The sequence below is a fragment of the Ranitomeya variabilis genome, chromosome 4 (assembly GCF_051348905.1).
Source record: "Ranitomeya variabilis isolate aRanVar5 chromosome 4, aRanVar5.hap1, whole genome shotgun sequence".
In the NCBI taxonomy this organism is placed as follows: domain Eukaryota; kingdom Metazoa; phylum Chordata; class Amphibia; order Anura; family Dendrobatidae; genus Ranitomeya; species Ranitomeya variabilis.
The window spans coordinates 107,429,656-107,444,370 of NC_135235.1; the positions used below are offsets into that span (position 1 = coordinate 107,429,656).

Below are 14,715 nucleotides of genomic sequence, written 5' to 3' on the forward strand. Positions count from 1 at the left end.
ATATTTTTTTAGCCCAGAATTTTTTTATTTTTGCAAGAGTAACAGCAGAAATTGGACCCCAAAAGTTGTTGTCCAGTTTCTCCTGAGTACGCTGATACCCCATATGTGGGGGTAAACCACTGTTTTGGCACACGTCGGGGTTCGGAAGGGAAGTAGTGACGTTTTGAAATGCAGACTTTGATGGAATGCTCTGCGGGCATCAGGTTGCGTTTGCAGAGCCCCTGATGTGCCTAAACAGTAGGAACTCCCCACAAGTGACTCCATTTTGGAAACTAGACCCCCAAGGGAACTTATCTAGATGTGTGGTGAGTAGTGTTGAGCGATACCGTCCGATACTTGAAAGTATCGGTATCGGAAAGTATCGGCCGATACCGTCACAGTATCGGAATCCAATCCGATACCGATACCCGATACCAATACAAGTCAATGGGACTCATGTATCGGACGGTATCCCTGATGGTTCCCAGGGTCTGAAGGAGAGGAAACTCTCCTTCAGGCCCTGGGATCCATATAAATGTGTAGAAGAAAGAATTAAAATAAAAAATATCGCTATACTCACCTGTCCAACGCAGCCGGGACTTCAGCGAGGGAACCGGCAGCGTTGTTTGTTTAAAAATCGCGCTATTACTTGGTTACGTGAATTCCCGGCTTGTGATTGGTCAGGTCGGCCATGTTGCCGGGACGCGGACCAATCACAGCAAGCCGTGACGAAATTACGTCACGGCTTGCTGTGATTGGTCCGCGTCCCGGCAATATGGCCGCCCTGACCAATCACAAGCCGGGACGTCACGGGAGGCTGGACACGCGCTCATTTTAAAATGGGCGCGTGTCCAGCCTCCCGTGACGTCACGGCTTGTGATTGGTTGCGCCGCGATCAACCAATCACAAGCCGGGAGGCTGGACGCGCTCATTTTGAAATGGGCGCGTGTCCAGCCTCCCGTGACGTCACGGCTTGTGATTGGTTGCGCCGCGATCAACCAATCACAAGCCGGGAGGCTGGACGCGCTCATTTTGAAATGGGCGCGTGTCCAGCCTCCCGGCTTGTGATTGGTTGACCGCGACGCAACCAATCACAAGCCGTGACGTCACGGGAGGCTGGACACGCGCCCTTTTTAAAATGAGCGCGTTTCCAGCCTCCCGTGACGTCACGGCTTGTGATTGGTTAATGGCGGCCATGTTGCCGGGACGCGGACCAATCACAGCAAGCCGTGACGTATTTTCGTCACGGCTTGCTGTGATTGGTCCGCGGCCCGGCAACATGGCCGCCCTGACCAATCACAAGCCGGGACTTCGCGTAACCATGTAAAAGCGGGAATTTTAAACAAACAACGCTGCCGGTTCCTGCGCTGAGGTCCCGGCTGCGTCGGACAGGTGAGTATAGCGATATTTTTTATTTTAATTCTCTATTTTACACATTTTAACATTAATGTTGTTCCGATACCCGATACCCGATACCACAAGAGTATCGGAATCCCGGTATCGGAATTCCGATACAGCAAGTATCGGCCGATACCCGATACTTGCAGCATCGGAATGCTCAACACTAGTGGTGAGCACTTTGAACCCCCAAGTGCTTCACAGAAGTTTATAACGCAGAGCCGTGAAAATAATAAATGTGTTTCCTTTCCTCAAAAATATTTTTTTAGCCCAGAATTTTTTATTTTTGCAAGAGTAACAGGAGAAATTGGACCCCAAAAGTTGTTGTCCAGTTTCTCCTGAGTACGCTGATACCCCATATGTGGGGGTAAACCACTGTTTGGGTACATGCCGGGGCTCGGAAGGGAAGTAGTGACGTTTTGGAATGCAGACTTTGATGGAATGGTCTGCGGGCATCATGTTACGTTTGCAGAGCCCCTGATATGCCTAAACAGTAGAAACCCCCCACAAGTGACCCCATTTTGGAAACTAGACCCCCCAAGGAACTTATCTAGATGTGTGGTGAGCACGTTCAACCCCCAAGTGCTTCACAGAAGTTTACAACGCAGAGCCGTGAAAATAAAAAATCATTTTTCTTTCCTCAAAAAAGATGTTTTAGCAAGCAATTTTTTATTTTCACAAGGGTAACAGGAGAATTTGAACCCCAATATTTGTTGCCCCGTTTGTTGTGAGTATGCTGATACCCCATATGTGGGGGTAAACCACTGTTTGGGCACACGTCAGGGCTCGGAAGGGAAGTAGTGACATTTGAAATGCAGACTTTGATGGAATGGTCTGCGGGCGTCACATTGCATTTGCAGAGCCCCTGATGTGCCTAAACAGTAGAAACACCCCACAAGTGACCCCATTTTGGAAACTAGACCCCCGAAGGAACTTATCTAGATGTGTGGTGAGCACTTTCAACCCCCAAGTGCTTCACAGAAGTTTATAACGCAGAGCCGTGAAAATAAAAAATAATTGTTCTTTCCTCAAAAATTATGTTTTAGCAAGTAATTTTTTATTTTTGCAAGGGTAACAGGAGAAATTGGACCCCAACAGTTGTTGCCCAGTTTGTCCTGAGTACGCTGGTACCCCAAATGTGGGGGTAAACCACTGTTTGGGCGCACGTCGGGGCTTGGAAGGGCGGGAGCACCATTTGACTTTTTGAACGCAAGATTGGCTGGAATCAATGGTGGCGCCATGTTGCGTTTGTAGACCCCTGATGTGCCTAAAACAGTGGAAACCCCTCAATTCTAACTTCAACACTAACCCCAACACACCCCTAATCCTAATCCCAACTGTAGCCATAACCCTAATCACAACCCTAACCCCAACACACCCCTAACCACAACCCTAACCGCAACACAACCGTAACCCTAATTCCAACCCTAATCCTAACCCTAATCCCAACCGTAACCCTAATCCCAACCCTAACCACAACTGTAACCCCAACACACCCCTAACCCTATCCGTAACCCTAACCACAAGCCTATTCTTAACCCTATTTCCAACCCTAGCCCTAATTCCAACCCTAACCCTAAGGGTATGTGCCCACGTTGCGGATTCGTGTGAGATTTTTCTGCACGATTTTTGAAAAATCTGCAGGTAAAAGGCACTGCGTTTTGCCTGCGGATTTACAGCAGATTTCCAGTGTTTTTTTGTGCGGATTTCACCTGCGGATTCCTATTGAGGAACAGGTGTAAAACGCTGCGGAATCCGCACAAAGAATTGACATGCTGCGGAAAATACAATGCAGCGTTTCTGCACGGAATTTTCCGCACCATGGGCACAGCAGATTTGGTTTTCCTTAGGTGTACATGGTACTGTAAACCTGATGGAAAACTGCTTCGAATTCGCAGCGGCCAATCCGCTGCGGATCCGCGGCCAATCCGCTGCCAATCCGCTGCGGATCCGTGGCCAATCCGCTGCCAATCCGCTGCAGATCCACGGCCAATCCGCTGCGGATCCGCTGCGGATCCGCGGCCAATCCGCTGCAGATCCGCGGCCAATCCGCTGCGGATCCGCTGCCGATCCGCTGCGGATCCGCGGCCAATCCGCTGCAGATCCGCGGCCGATCCGCTGCGGATCCGCTGCCGATCTGCTGCGGATCCGCGGCCAATCCGCTGCCTATCCGCGGCCAATCCGCGGCCAATCCGCTGCGGATCCACTGCGGATCCGCGGCCGATCCGCTGCGGATCCGCGGCCGATCCGCTGCGGATCCGCGGCCGATCCGCTGCGGATCCGCGGCCGATCCGCTGCGGATCCGCGGCCGATCCGCTGCGGATCCGCTGCGATCCGCGGCCGATCCGCTGCGGATCCGCGGCCGATCCGCGGCCGATCCGCTGCGGATCCGCGGCCGATCCGCTCTGTGTGCACATGCCATAACCCTACCCCTAACCCTAACCCTACCCGTAACCCTAACCCTACCCCTAACCCTACCCCTAGTTCTAACCCTAACCCTAGTGGTAAAAGAAAAAAAAATATTTTCTTTATTTTATTATTGTCCCTACCTATGGGGGTGATAAAGGGGGGGGTTTATTTATTATTTTTTTATTTTGATCGCTGTGGTAGAACCTACCACAGCGATCAAAATGTACCTGTAACGAATCTGCCAGCCTGCAGATTCGGCGGGCGTACTGAGCATGCGCCCGCCATTTTCCAAGATGGCGGCGCCCAGCGAGGAGACGGCCGGACACCGGGAGGATCGGTAAGTATGAGGGGGTGGTGGGGGGGTGGATCGGAGCACAGGGGGGGGGATCGGAGGACGGGGGGAGCGGACAAGAGCATGGGGGAGCGGACAGGAGCACGGGGGAGCGAACAGGGGGACGGAGGGGGGTACCTGACAGAACGGACGACTGGGGAGGAGATCGGGGGCGGTGGGGGGGGCCAGTACATGATTTCCAGCCATGGCAGATGCTATTGCAGCATCGGCCATGGCTGGATTGCAATATTTCACCATTTTCATAGGTGAAATATTGCAAATTGCTCTGATTGGCTGTTGCACTTTCAACAGCCAATCAGAGCGATCGTAGCCACGTGGGGGCAAAGCCACCCCCCCTAGGCTGAAGTACAACTCCCCCTCTCCCTGCAGATCGGGTAAAATAGGAATTAACCCTTTCACCCGATCTGCAGGGATGCGATCATTCCATGACGCCGCATAGGCGTCATGGGTCGGGAAGGGGTTAAAGAATAAAAAGACTTTAGAGGGGATTTGTCCTCAGATTTACAGTGCTTGTCCGATAGATATAATACCCTTTACAAATATCTATCTTTAAGCCTTAACCACTTTTGTTATTTACTTTAAATTTCCTTACTATTTTCCCTGTCCTGCTATTCCCTGTATCTGTTTTACCCCCTGAAACAGGATGGTATCATGGGGCAGGATCACCGCCATCCCCTGATGTTGTCCTGTTTTAGTACCGGTAATGGAAAAGTGACTCCAGTTTCTAACATGCCATCACACTTCTTCTGTTCCCGCAGCCCACATCCTCACTCCCTGAAAATCAACGTCAGAATGGCTGTCTGATTTTTTAAATTCAAATAAGCATTTTATGATCTAGAGCTCATTTTAATACTAGGCATGGAAGCCAAACTTGAAGGGGTTTTAACAGGAAATCAACCGGCCTCATCAGGTCTAAAAGATCTATTTAATAGTAAATGCAGTTTGTGTTGTAAAAGATGATAATAGATCCCCCTTAACAATAATAAGAAAAATACAATAATGCTAATAACAATGCAGAACTCGTTGTATTCATGATTTGGGATTGTAGAGCACAGAAGATGGATGACTCCAGTATAGAGCTGCAAGGTTTTGGTGTACTGCAATATATGGGCTGTTGGGCATCATAAATATGTAGATATTCCCCACGAGAAGCATTGTTTCTGTTTAAACAGAGCAAAACCACAAATGACTTAAATTTGGTTCAATCGTAAATCTCCCTTGTAATTCATACGTCTGCACACTTGAATGAAGATTAAATGAAGTTAATCCTCGTGTGGACCCTCAGCAGTTCAAATTGCAAATCTGAGACAGAAGGCGAAAAATCAGCCTTGGATTACAACTACATTACAACAATTTCTTCCATACAAATTCATAAACATGGCATCCACTGGCCCCCATTCTGTTGAACTAAACAAGCCATAAAAGTTACTTTCGGTTCTGATGAGTCTCGGGATGTTTTTATGCAAGGTCCCAGCACACATCAGTGATGTCATGATGTCACGACTTTACCACTTTACCAGCTCTTTTGTACAACCGTCTCGGTGCTCATCAGAGCTGGAAGTCCCAGCCCAATATAAAGAGGCCCTGGGAATTGTAACGGTAGTGATAAAAAGATTCGATGTGGACCAGTGGGGTGATGGTGAAGAGTAGAGAGGCCGGATGGGTGAGTAGTAAGTGGATTTTTCTCATTCTTTGCGTCTCATATTTATTATGCTCTAGGGTCTGGGAAGACCCCAAAGCATAATAATGTATATTATATTCACCAAGAATAGCTTGTCTGCAAATTGAATTTCCTGAGAAAATCTGCATGAGCAAGCGAATTTGAGTCATCGGCTCATATTGTTTCCTTTTTTATTAGTTACAGATAGAAGCAAGAGAATGCAGTTGTCGTGGATCATTTTACGAAACAAGAATCACTATGTCTAGAGCTGCAAGTAATATTTATGACGACGTTGATATTCCACATAGAAGTGAAGCTGTGTACGATAATGTTCTTCCAACAAATAACTCTGTATATGAGACAACTTTACCGAAAAAATAGGTAGCACTGTGTTTAAATTTTGTCTATTTATGAATGTTTTAGCCAACTTTATCTTACCGGGAAACAGCCACGTCAATTGAAAAGCCACATGACCATTATGATAAGAAATGCGGACTTGTGAGTGAAATAGCTGTTTACCACCAAGTTAAATGGTTAAAGAGATTGTGGGGGGAAACAGTAAAAGACAGCAGTGGTACAAGGCTGTTGTGGCTAAAAGCCGCAAAATGAATTCACTACCTCTTATGCTTCCCTTTTATTTTGGCAAAAAGGGCAATTATTTCCTCTGTCTCAGTTGGAGCACCTATGAAAAGGCAAATTATGAGTTCACAAGAAGACTGGACATATTACCTTTGGAGCCTGTTCTGTCTGCCCCTCCCTGCTCACTCTGTTCATGGGTCCCTAAAAGACTAAATTTCTGTATTTCCTGGGAAAGGGAGCAAAACTGGAGCCAAGGTGAGAGAGTTGTGTAGATTTCAATACAGGTACAGCTCATAATATAGTCCTATACTACCCTAAACCACTGAGATGTAACTGTCAATCCACTCACTGCCCACCAGGCATGTTATCATTAACCCACTAGCTTCCCTACCAGGGATGTTATCATTAACCCACTAATAGGGATGAGAGGACCCATGGGAGTTTGAGTTCTGGTACCCAACCCAAACTTTATTCCAAAGTTCAGTTTGGGTACCTGAACTGTACCTGAACTTGAACCAGAACACCTTTCAAAAGAATAGGGACCCGGACTTTTGAGCTGCAAAATTATCTTCCTCTCTCTGCACTCTCTCTCTGCAATGGACTTCCACCAGAACTCCGAACATTGTAACGGACATCCGGGAGAAGTCTGTGTTTGGCGATTAGCAGCGACGGACACTAACTGTCATGTACAAACTCCGAACTTTTAAGTTTGAGTTCACTCATCTCTACCCACTAGCTGCCCTTCAAGGGATGATGTGATTAACCCACTAACTACCATACCAGGGATGTTATCATTAACTTGCTAAGTGCCCTACGAGGAATGTTATCATTAACCCATTAACTGACCTTGTCCAACAAGGATATTACCATGAAATCCTTCACTGGCTTAGGGTACCGTCTCACAAAACGATTTACCAACGATCACGACCAGCGATACGACCTGGCCGTGATCGTTGGTAAGTCGTTGTGTGGTCGCTGGGGAGCTGTCACACAGACAGCTCTCCAGCGACCTACGATGCCGAGGTCCCCGGGTAACCAGGGTAAACATCGGGTTACTAAGCGCAGGGCCGCGCTTAGTAACCCGATGTTTACCCTGGTTACCGTCGTAAATGTAAAAAAAACCAAACAGTACATACTCACATTCTGGTGTCCGTCAGGTCCCTTGCCGTCTGCTTCCCGCACTGACTGACTCCCGGCCGTAAAGTGAAAGCAGATCACAGCGGTGACGTCACCGCTGTGCTGTGCTTTCACTTTACGGCCGGGAGTCAGTCAGTGCGGGAAGCAGATGGCAAGGGACCTGACGGACACCGGAATGTGAGTATGTACTGTTTGCTTTTTTTTACATTTACGACGGTAACCAGGGTAAACATCGGGTTACTAAGCGCGGCCCTGCGCTTAGTAACCCGATGTTTACCCTGGTTACAAGCGAACGCATCGTTGGATCGGTGTCACACACACCGATCCAACGATGACAGCGGGAGATCCAGCGACGAAAGAAAGTTCCAAACGATCTGCTACGACGTACGATTCTCAGCAGGGTCCCTGATCGCTGCTGCGTGTCAGACACAGCGATATCGTATGGATATCGCTGGAACGTCACGGATCGTACCGTCGTAGCGACAAAAGTGCCACTGTGAGACGGTACCCTTAGGCTACTTTCACACTAGCGTCGTTTGCAATACATTGCTATGCATTGTGCAGGAGAAAAAACGCATCCTGCAAAGTTGCCCGCAGGATGCGTTTTTTCCCCATAGACTTACATTACCAATGCATTGCAACGTATTGCCACACGTCGCAACCGTCGTGCGACGGTTGCGTCGTGTTTTGGCGGACCGCCGGCACAAAAAAACGTTACATGTAACGAGTCAGCCATTTTCGACCGCGCATGCGCGGCCGAAACTCCCTCCTCCCCGGACCTTGCAATGGGGCAGCGGAAGCATCGTAAGACTGCTTCCGCTGCCCACGTCGGGCATTTCTTTCACAGCATGCATCGGTACATCGGCCCGCCGCACTGCAACGGGCCCGTACCGACGCTAGTGTGAAAGCAGCCTTAGACACCTTATAGATAGCATAATTTAACGTTTTACCACTCTAGTCCACCATGGATGCTACCATTAACCATTTACTGTCCTAAATCACCAAAGATGTTACTATGAACCCTTACACTTCTCTTAACCAAAATTGATGTCACCAATAATCCATCCACTGCTCTGAATCACTGCTTTTTAATCTAGAAAAAAATTGCATGTTTACATAGTCAAGAAGTTTTTCTTAACAAGCTGCTCCAAAGAACATCCCTTAGGATATGTCCACACAGTGGCGTAACTTGAAGTCCATGGGCCCCAATGCAAAAACTTTAATGGGGCCCCCAATTATTGAAAGTCTTTAATAGGATTGATGTTTTTATATAGGCCAAAGGGACTTTTGGGGCCCTCTAGTCTCCAGAGCCTAGGTGCGATTGCAACAACTGCACCTATTGTAGTTAAGGCCCTCTGTGCACATCACGCTTGGTCTACTCATTTCTGCCTCCATTGGGGCTTCCATCTAAAACCCTGAAAAATGGGATCTGGAGCGCACCCCCAGCAGGGCTACTGTACACTCCACTTTTGTGCCTACCTATAAATATGGACACTACTGGGAAGGTGCCATATGGTGCACAAAGTAACTTCATCTGCCCCATTACAGTGAATGGCTCCAAAGAGGTCTCCATCCAAATCTCATTTTTCTGAGCTTCAGTTGAAAACCTGAAGGAGCCACAAATGTGTGGCCGGATCGTGATGTGAGCCTGGCTTTACTCTGAAGAACTCTGGCGGTTGGTTTAAATCTGGTCTGCATAATTCTTTATTTTTCAGTAATATAAAACAATAACTGCTAAAAAATAAGTTATTAGCTTCTTATGCCCTGGACCATACAAAAGCTTTTATTTTTAGTTTGCCCCTATTTTCTGTATCATGTGCACATACAGCAACATACACAAATGTATCTTCACATATGATACACCTGATATAGATTATTTTAGTTATTGATTGCTTATTTATACATCAGAAGTTTTACCAAATACAACTTCCAGAACAAATTATGACTCCTAACCATTGTGCCCCATCTATCTTTATATTGTTTAGTACATAAATTTAATTGATAAATGCATTTTATCATATGTATACAAACAATTTAATGCAGAGAAATAAGTAATTGAAGTCCTGACTGATTTTGCACTATGATGCTTATATTTATAAAGGTTAATAAGTAAGTGGAAGATATGTTCTTAAAAAAAACAAAATGGCAAAATTCAAGATAAAACTTTGTGAAATATTCTGTTTTTTTGCAAAATAAATTTATGTATCATCTAAATTAAAGAAATGTTTCCTTGTTTTTTAATTTAGTACTTTAATTATATTATCAGCATTTAATGTGTCACCCAAGTTTCTTGATTACTGTATGATATAATCAGGGGCTGGCTGGCAAATTTTAGCCGGGGGGGCAAGCACACAGCAGTGGCCCATGAGTCGCGGCCCATCCTTAAAGGGGTTGTCGGATCTTAAGCTACATGTCTACAGTCACTATGTGTGAATCATCATATCGTGCACACGATTCTCTGGAGCCGGCGCCTTGTGACTGCAAGCATGCGAATATATATATATATATATATATATATATATATATATATATATATATATATATATATATATATATATATTTATTGACACACACACACAGTCCTACTGTATAGTGATAATCACACACACAACCCCACTGTATAATGACAGGCACAGCCCCACTGTATAATGACACGCACAGCCTCACTGTATAATGACACACACACGCACAACCCTACTGTATAATTAATGACACACACACACAGCCCCACTGTATAATGACACACACGCACAGCCCCACTGTATAATGACACGCACAGCCCCACTGTATAATGACATGCACAGCCTCACTGTATAATCTCACGCACACACACATTGTATAATCACACACACACAGGGCTGGACTGGGACAAAAAAAACAGCCCTGCCACACAAACCCCACCAGCCCACATACTATAACACTCCCCATCCCCGATCAGTGAATTTTGCTATACTTTGTCCTGCCCTTCAACACTCCTCTTAAAGGCATTATTTGAAGAGCCACATGTGAATGGCGCCGCAGTGCGCATGATCGACCACAGGTCCATTTACATGGTGCTCTTTACACCGCAGGCAGGCGCCGGGGACACCCTGGGGAAAGGGAGAGCCCAGAGGTTGGCAGAGGACTGAGGAGGACAGCGCCCAGTGACCACTCTACAGAGGAGTCACAGCAGAGGCGCCATCTCCCTCACAGGGGACCAGCGCTCCTCCTGCCGCCCAGCAGTCTCTGCTCCGGAGCCGGGCGCCACCTCCACTTCCTTCATTAGCGTCCCCGGTGCCTGCGCTGTAAGTTTGAAGGGCAGCGCAAACTGCGCATGCCCGAAAAAAAACTTACAGAGCAGGAGCCGGGGACCCTAAAGAAGGAAGAGGAGGCGGCACCCGACACGCAGAGTACTGGGTGATGGCTGGGAGGCATTTGTGTCAAGGGGGACAAGACATGCCAACCTGACAAACTACAGGTATGACAGGCAGATTCTAAAAAGGATTATTTCAGCGTTGGAAGGGACCCAAACTAAAAGAGCCACCTTCACAGAATGCAGCATTAGTGCTGCACAAGGTGGCTCTTTTAGTTAAAAACGTCTGCGGGGTGACAGGTTCCCTTTAATACAGGTGCTCATTAGGGTGGAATCACAGTAGCATATGGCATCGGATGTGATCTGCCAATGATACTTGGCTCTTGCTCTGCTGTGAGCGTGAGCCAAGTGTCCGTGCTCCAATGCTCTCGCAGCACAGGTGTGGAGGAGACTCCTCAATGGTCTGACTCGCTGTGTATCAGACTGCAACATCTGCTGAGAAAAAAAAACCGACTGCCCACTGACAGCAAGTGAGAAGAGAATCGTACCACTTTTGTGGAAGAAAATGGAACCGAATATTTTTTTGTACTCTTTATTAGTCCATGTGGCAACATTTCACTTCCATATCAGAGAAATGTGCAGTTATGGATCCGAAACGTTGCCACATGGGCCAATAAAGAGTACGCTACTTTTCTCACAATTAATCGGAGTGATAGGTAGACAGATACACACACATGCATAATAAGAATAGATACTGAGAATTACACCATTTATGCAGGACAGTAGAAGTATACACAGCTCCACAATATACCGTATATACTTGAGTATAAGTCGACCCAAGTATATGCCGAGGCACCTAATTTTGCCATAAAAAACTGGGAAAGCTTATTGAGTCGAGTATAAGCCAGGTATGCATTGTCCCCACATCCCCGTTTTTGTATGCATGACTCCCCTGTCCCTGTATGCATGGCTCCTTATCCCTGTCCTTGTATCCATAGCTCCTCATCCCTGTCCTTGTATGCATGGCTCCCCCATCCCTGTCCTTGTATGCATGGCTCCTTATCCCCGTCCTTGTATGCATAGCTCCTCATCCCCATCCTTGTCTTCATGGCTCCCCCATCCGTGTCCTTGTATGCATGGCTCCTTATCCCCGTCCTTGTATGCATAGCTCCTCATCCCCATCCTTGTCTGCATGGCTCCCTTGACCCTGTCTTTGTGTGCATGGCTCCTTATCCCCATCCTTGTATGCATGGCTCCTTATCCCCATCCTTGTATGCATGGCTTCTTATCCCTGTCCTTGCATGCATGGGCTTCTTATTCCCATTCTTGTATGCATGGCTCCTTATCCCCGTCCTTGTATGCATGGCTCCTTATCTCTGTCCTTGTATGCATAGCTCCTCATCCCCATCCTTGTCTGCATGGCTCCCTTGCCCCTGTCTTTGTGTGCATGGCTCCTTATCCCCATCCTTGTATGCATGGCTCCTTATCCCCATCCTTGTATGCATGGCTTCTTATCCCCGTCTTTGTTTGCATGGCTCCTTATCCCCGTCCTTGTATACATGGCTCCTTATCCCTGTCCTTGCATGCATGGGCTTCTTATTCCCATTCTTGTATGCATGGCTCCTTATCCCCGTCCTTGTATGCATGGCTCCTTATCCCCGTCCTTGTGTGCATGGCTCCTCATCCCCATCTTTGTCTGCTTGGCTCCCACATCCCTGTCCTTGTGTGCATGGGCTCATTATCCCCGTCCTTGTATGGATGGGCTCCTTATCCCGGTCCTTGTATGCATGGCTCTTATCCCCGTCCTTGTATGTATGGGCCTCTTATTCCCATTTTTGTATTCATGGCTCCTTATCCCTGTCCTTGTATGCATGGTCCTCTTATTCCCATTCTTGTAAGCATGGCTCCTTATCCCTGTCCTCTTATGCATGGGCCTTTTATTCCCATTTTTGTATGCATGGCTCCTTATCCCCGTCCTTGTATGCATGGCTCCTTCATTGTTCATGTATGCATGGTTCCGATAAAAAAACAAAAAAAACATACATCCTACTTACCTTCCCTGCATGCCCTCGCAGCATCTTGTTCTGGTGCCAGCAGCTCCTGTGGCTGGGTGATCACGTGTCCCCCACTCATTAAGGTAATGAATATTTACCCACACCTATGGGAGTGGTGAGGGGTGAATACTTATTACCTTAATGAGCGGAAGACACGTGATTGCTTGGCCTGAAGAGCTGCTGGCGCCGGAACGAGATGCAGCGAGGGTGCGCAGGGAAGGTGTGGAATGTGTGCTGGAAGCCGGCGTCTGTGGCTGTGAACGCTATAAAAGAAATGAATATTCACTGCCAGCGCAGTGAATATTCATTTCTCCTTAGCAGCGGCACAGGCTTTAGCAACAGCCGCTGGCTCCTGCCTCTGTGACCCACTGCTCCCCCTCCGTTTTTTTGGGACAACGACTCATGTATAAGCCAAGGGGGGTGTTTTCAGCACAAAAAAATATGCTGAAAAACTTGGCTTACACACGAGTTTATACGGTATGCTACAATCTATTATATACTATATATACTGGCCTAATTAAAATTAAAAAAAAAACAAAAAACATAATCAGGTTCCTCGTATCATGTTCTCATACACTTTATGCAGTCAATAGCCTCTGTGTCTGTACTGCTACATACTTAGGCAGTTAACTGGTTCATGCAGCTTTACATGAACACCCGAGCCAAACACTATGGCTGGTCCAAATAACTAAAGCAATTGTTACCATCCACCTCTCGTGTCTCCCCTTTTCCTCATAGTTTGTAAGCTTGCGAGCAGGACCCTCATTCCTCCTGGTATCTGTTTTGAACTGTTTTTTTTTTTTTTTTCCATATTTATTTTATTTTCAAAAAGTAACACATGACAACAAAAACATAAATTATTTCCATTACAAATTATAATTACATAATAAAAAAAAATAAAAAAAAAATTAACAGCTATGTTAAGACAAATAATATTTACTCACAGTCCAGGTTTGCCAAATCTTTGCTACCTTTTTTCTCCTAGTGCGAGACTGAGACAACATTAATTCATATTTACAATTCACATTCAGCTTTTCGGTCAGCTCTTCTAGGGTTGGAGGAAAGGTCTCCTTCCATTTTCTAGCCAACAGTATCCGAGCCGCTATCAATATATGTGATGTCAACCCTCTAATTTGTTTAGGAAATATTTCCAATCCAATATGTAAAATCGCCATTGAGGGAGTAATTTGTGCCATTACCCCCGTAATCTCCATAATCAGCTTCAGCACACCACCCCAGAAGGATAAAAGCTTCGGGCACAAGTACCAGATATGTCTCTGGTTTCCTACTAATCCACATCCTCGCCAACACAAATGGGAGGATTGCGGATTACATTTTGCAATTCTCTCTCGGCATAAATACCATCTCATTTGAGTTTTCTTTAATTGTTCCACGTGATTTATACAGGATGACACTCTCTTAACCTCCTTTATGCTATTTCCCCATAGTTCTAATTCTAATACCTCCCCTAACTCTAGTTCCCATTTTTTCATATAGGGCAGTTTAATCTCTTCCACTGGATTAACTAAAGCTCTATAAAACACCGATATTCCCTTTATAATTGGACCTAATGTTACTATAAGTTTACCCATCTTTCCCTCTCCCGTAGTACCAGAGTGTCTCGCTATTACAATTTTATTTAGAAAATTCCTAATTTGTAAATACTGATAAAAATATTTTCGTATTCCAGTATGTTTATTGGCCAATTGATCAAAAGGGATAACTCCATTAATTTCCATTATGTCTGCTAAGGTTTGTATACCTGCCCCTCGCCATTGTTGGAGGTTTAAATAAGGAATATGGGGCTCAATGGCATATATTGATAATGCTTCACATGGTATCCCTGACAACGAGG

General features: G+C 46.3%; 1 protein-coding gene across 3 annotated transcripts in view; it reads left to right on the forward strand.

The window, feature by feature from the left end:
• Positions 1 to 7,411, forward strand: part of LOC143768465 (uncharacterized) — a 71,941-nt gene extending 64,530 nt beyond the window's left edge. For all 3 annotated transcript variants that reach the window (XM_077257143.1, XM_077257144.1, XM_077257145.1), the window contains one exon: positions 5,997 to 7,411. In XM_077257143.1, the coding sequence (XP_077113258.1) occupies positions 5,997 to 6,179 (183 nt within the window). In that variant the 3' untranslated portion in view covers positions 6,180 to 7,411. The remainder of the gene's footprint in view (positions 1 to 5,996) is intronic.
• The last annotated feature ends 7,304 nt before the right edge of the window (positions 7,412 to 14,715 follow it).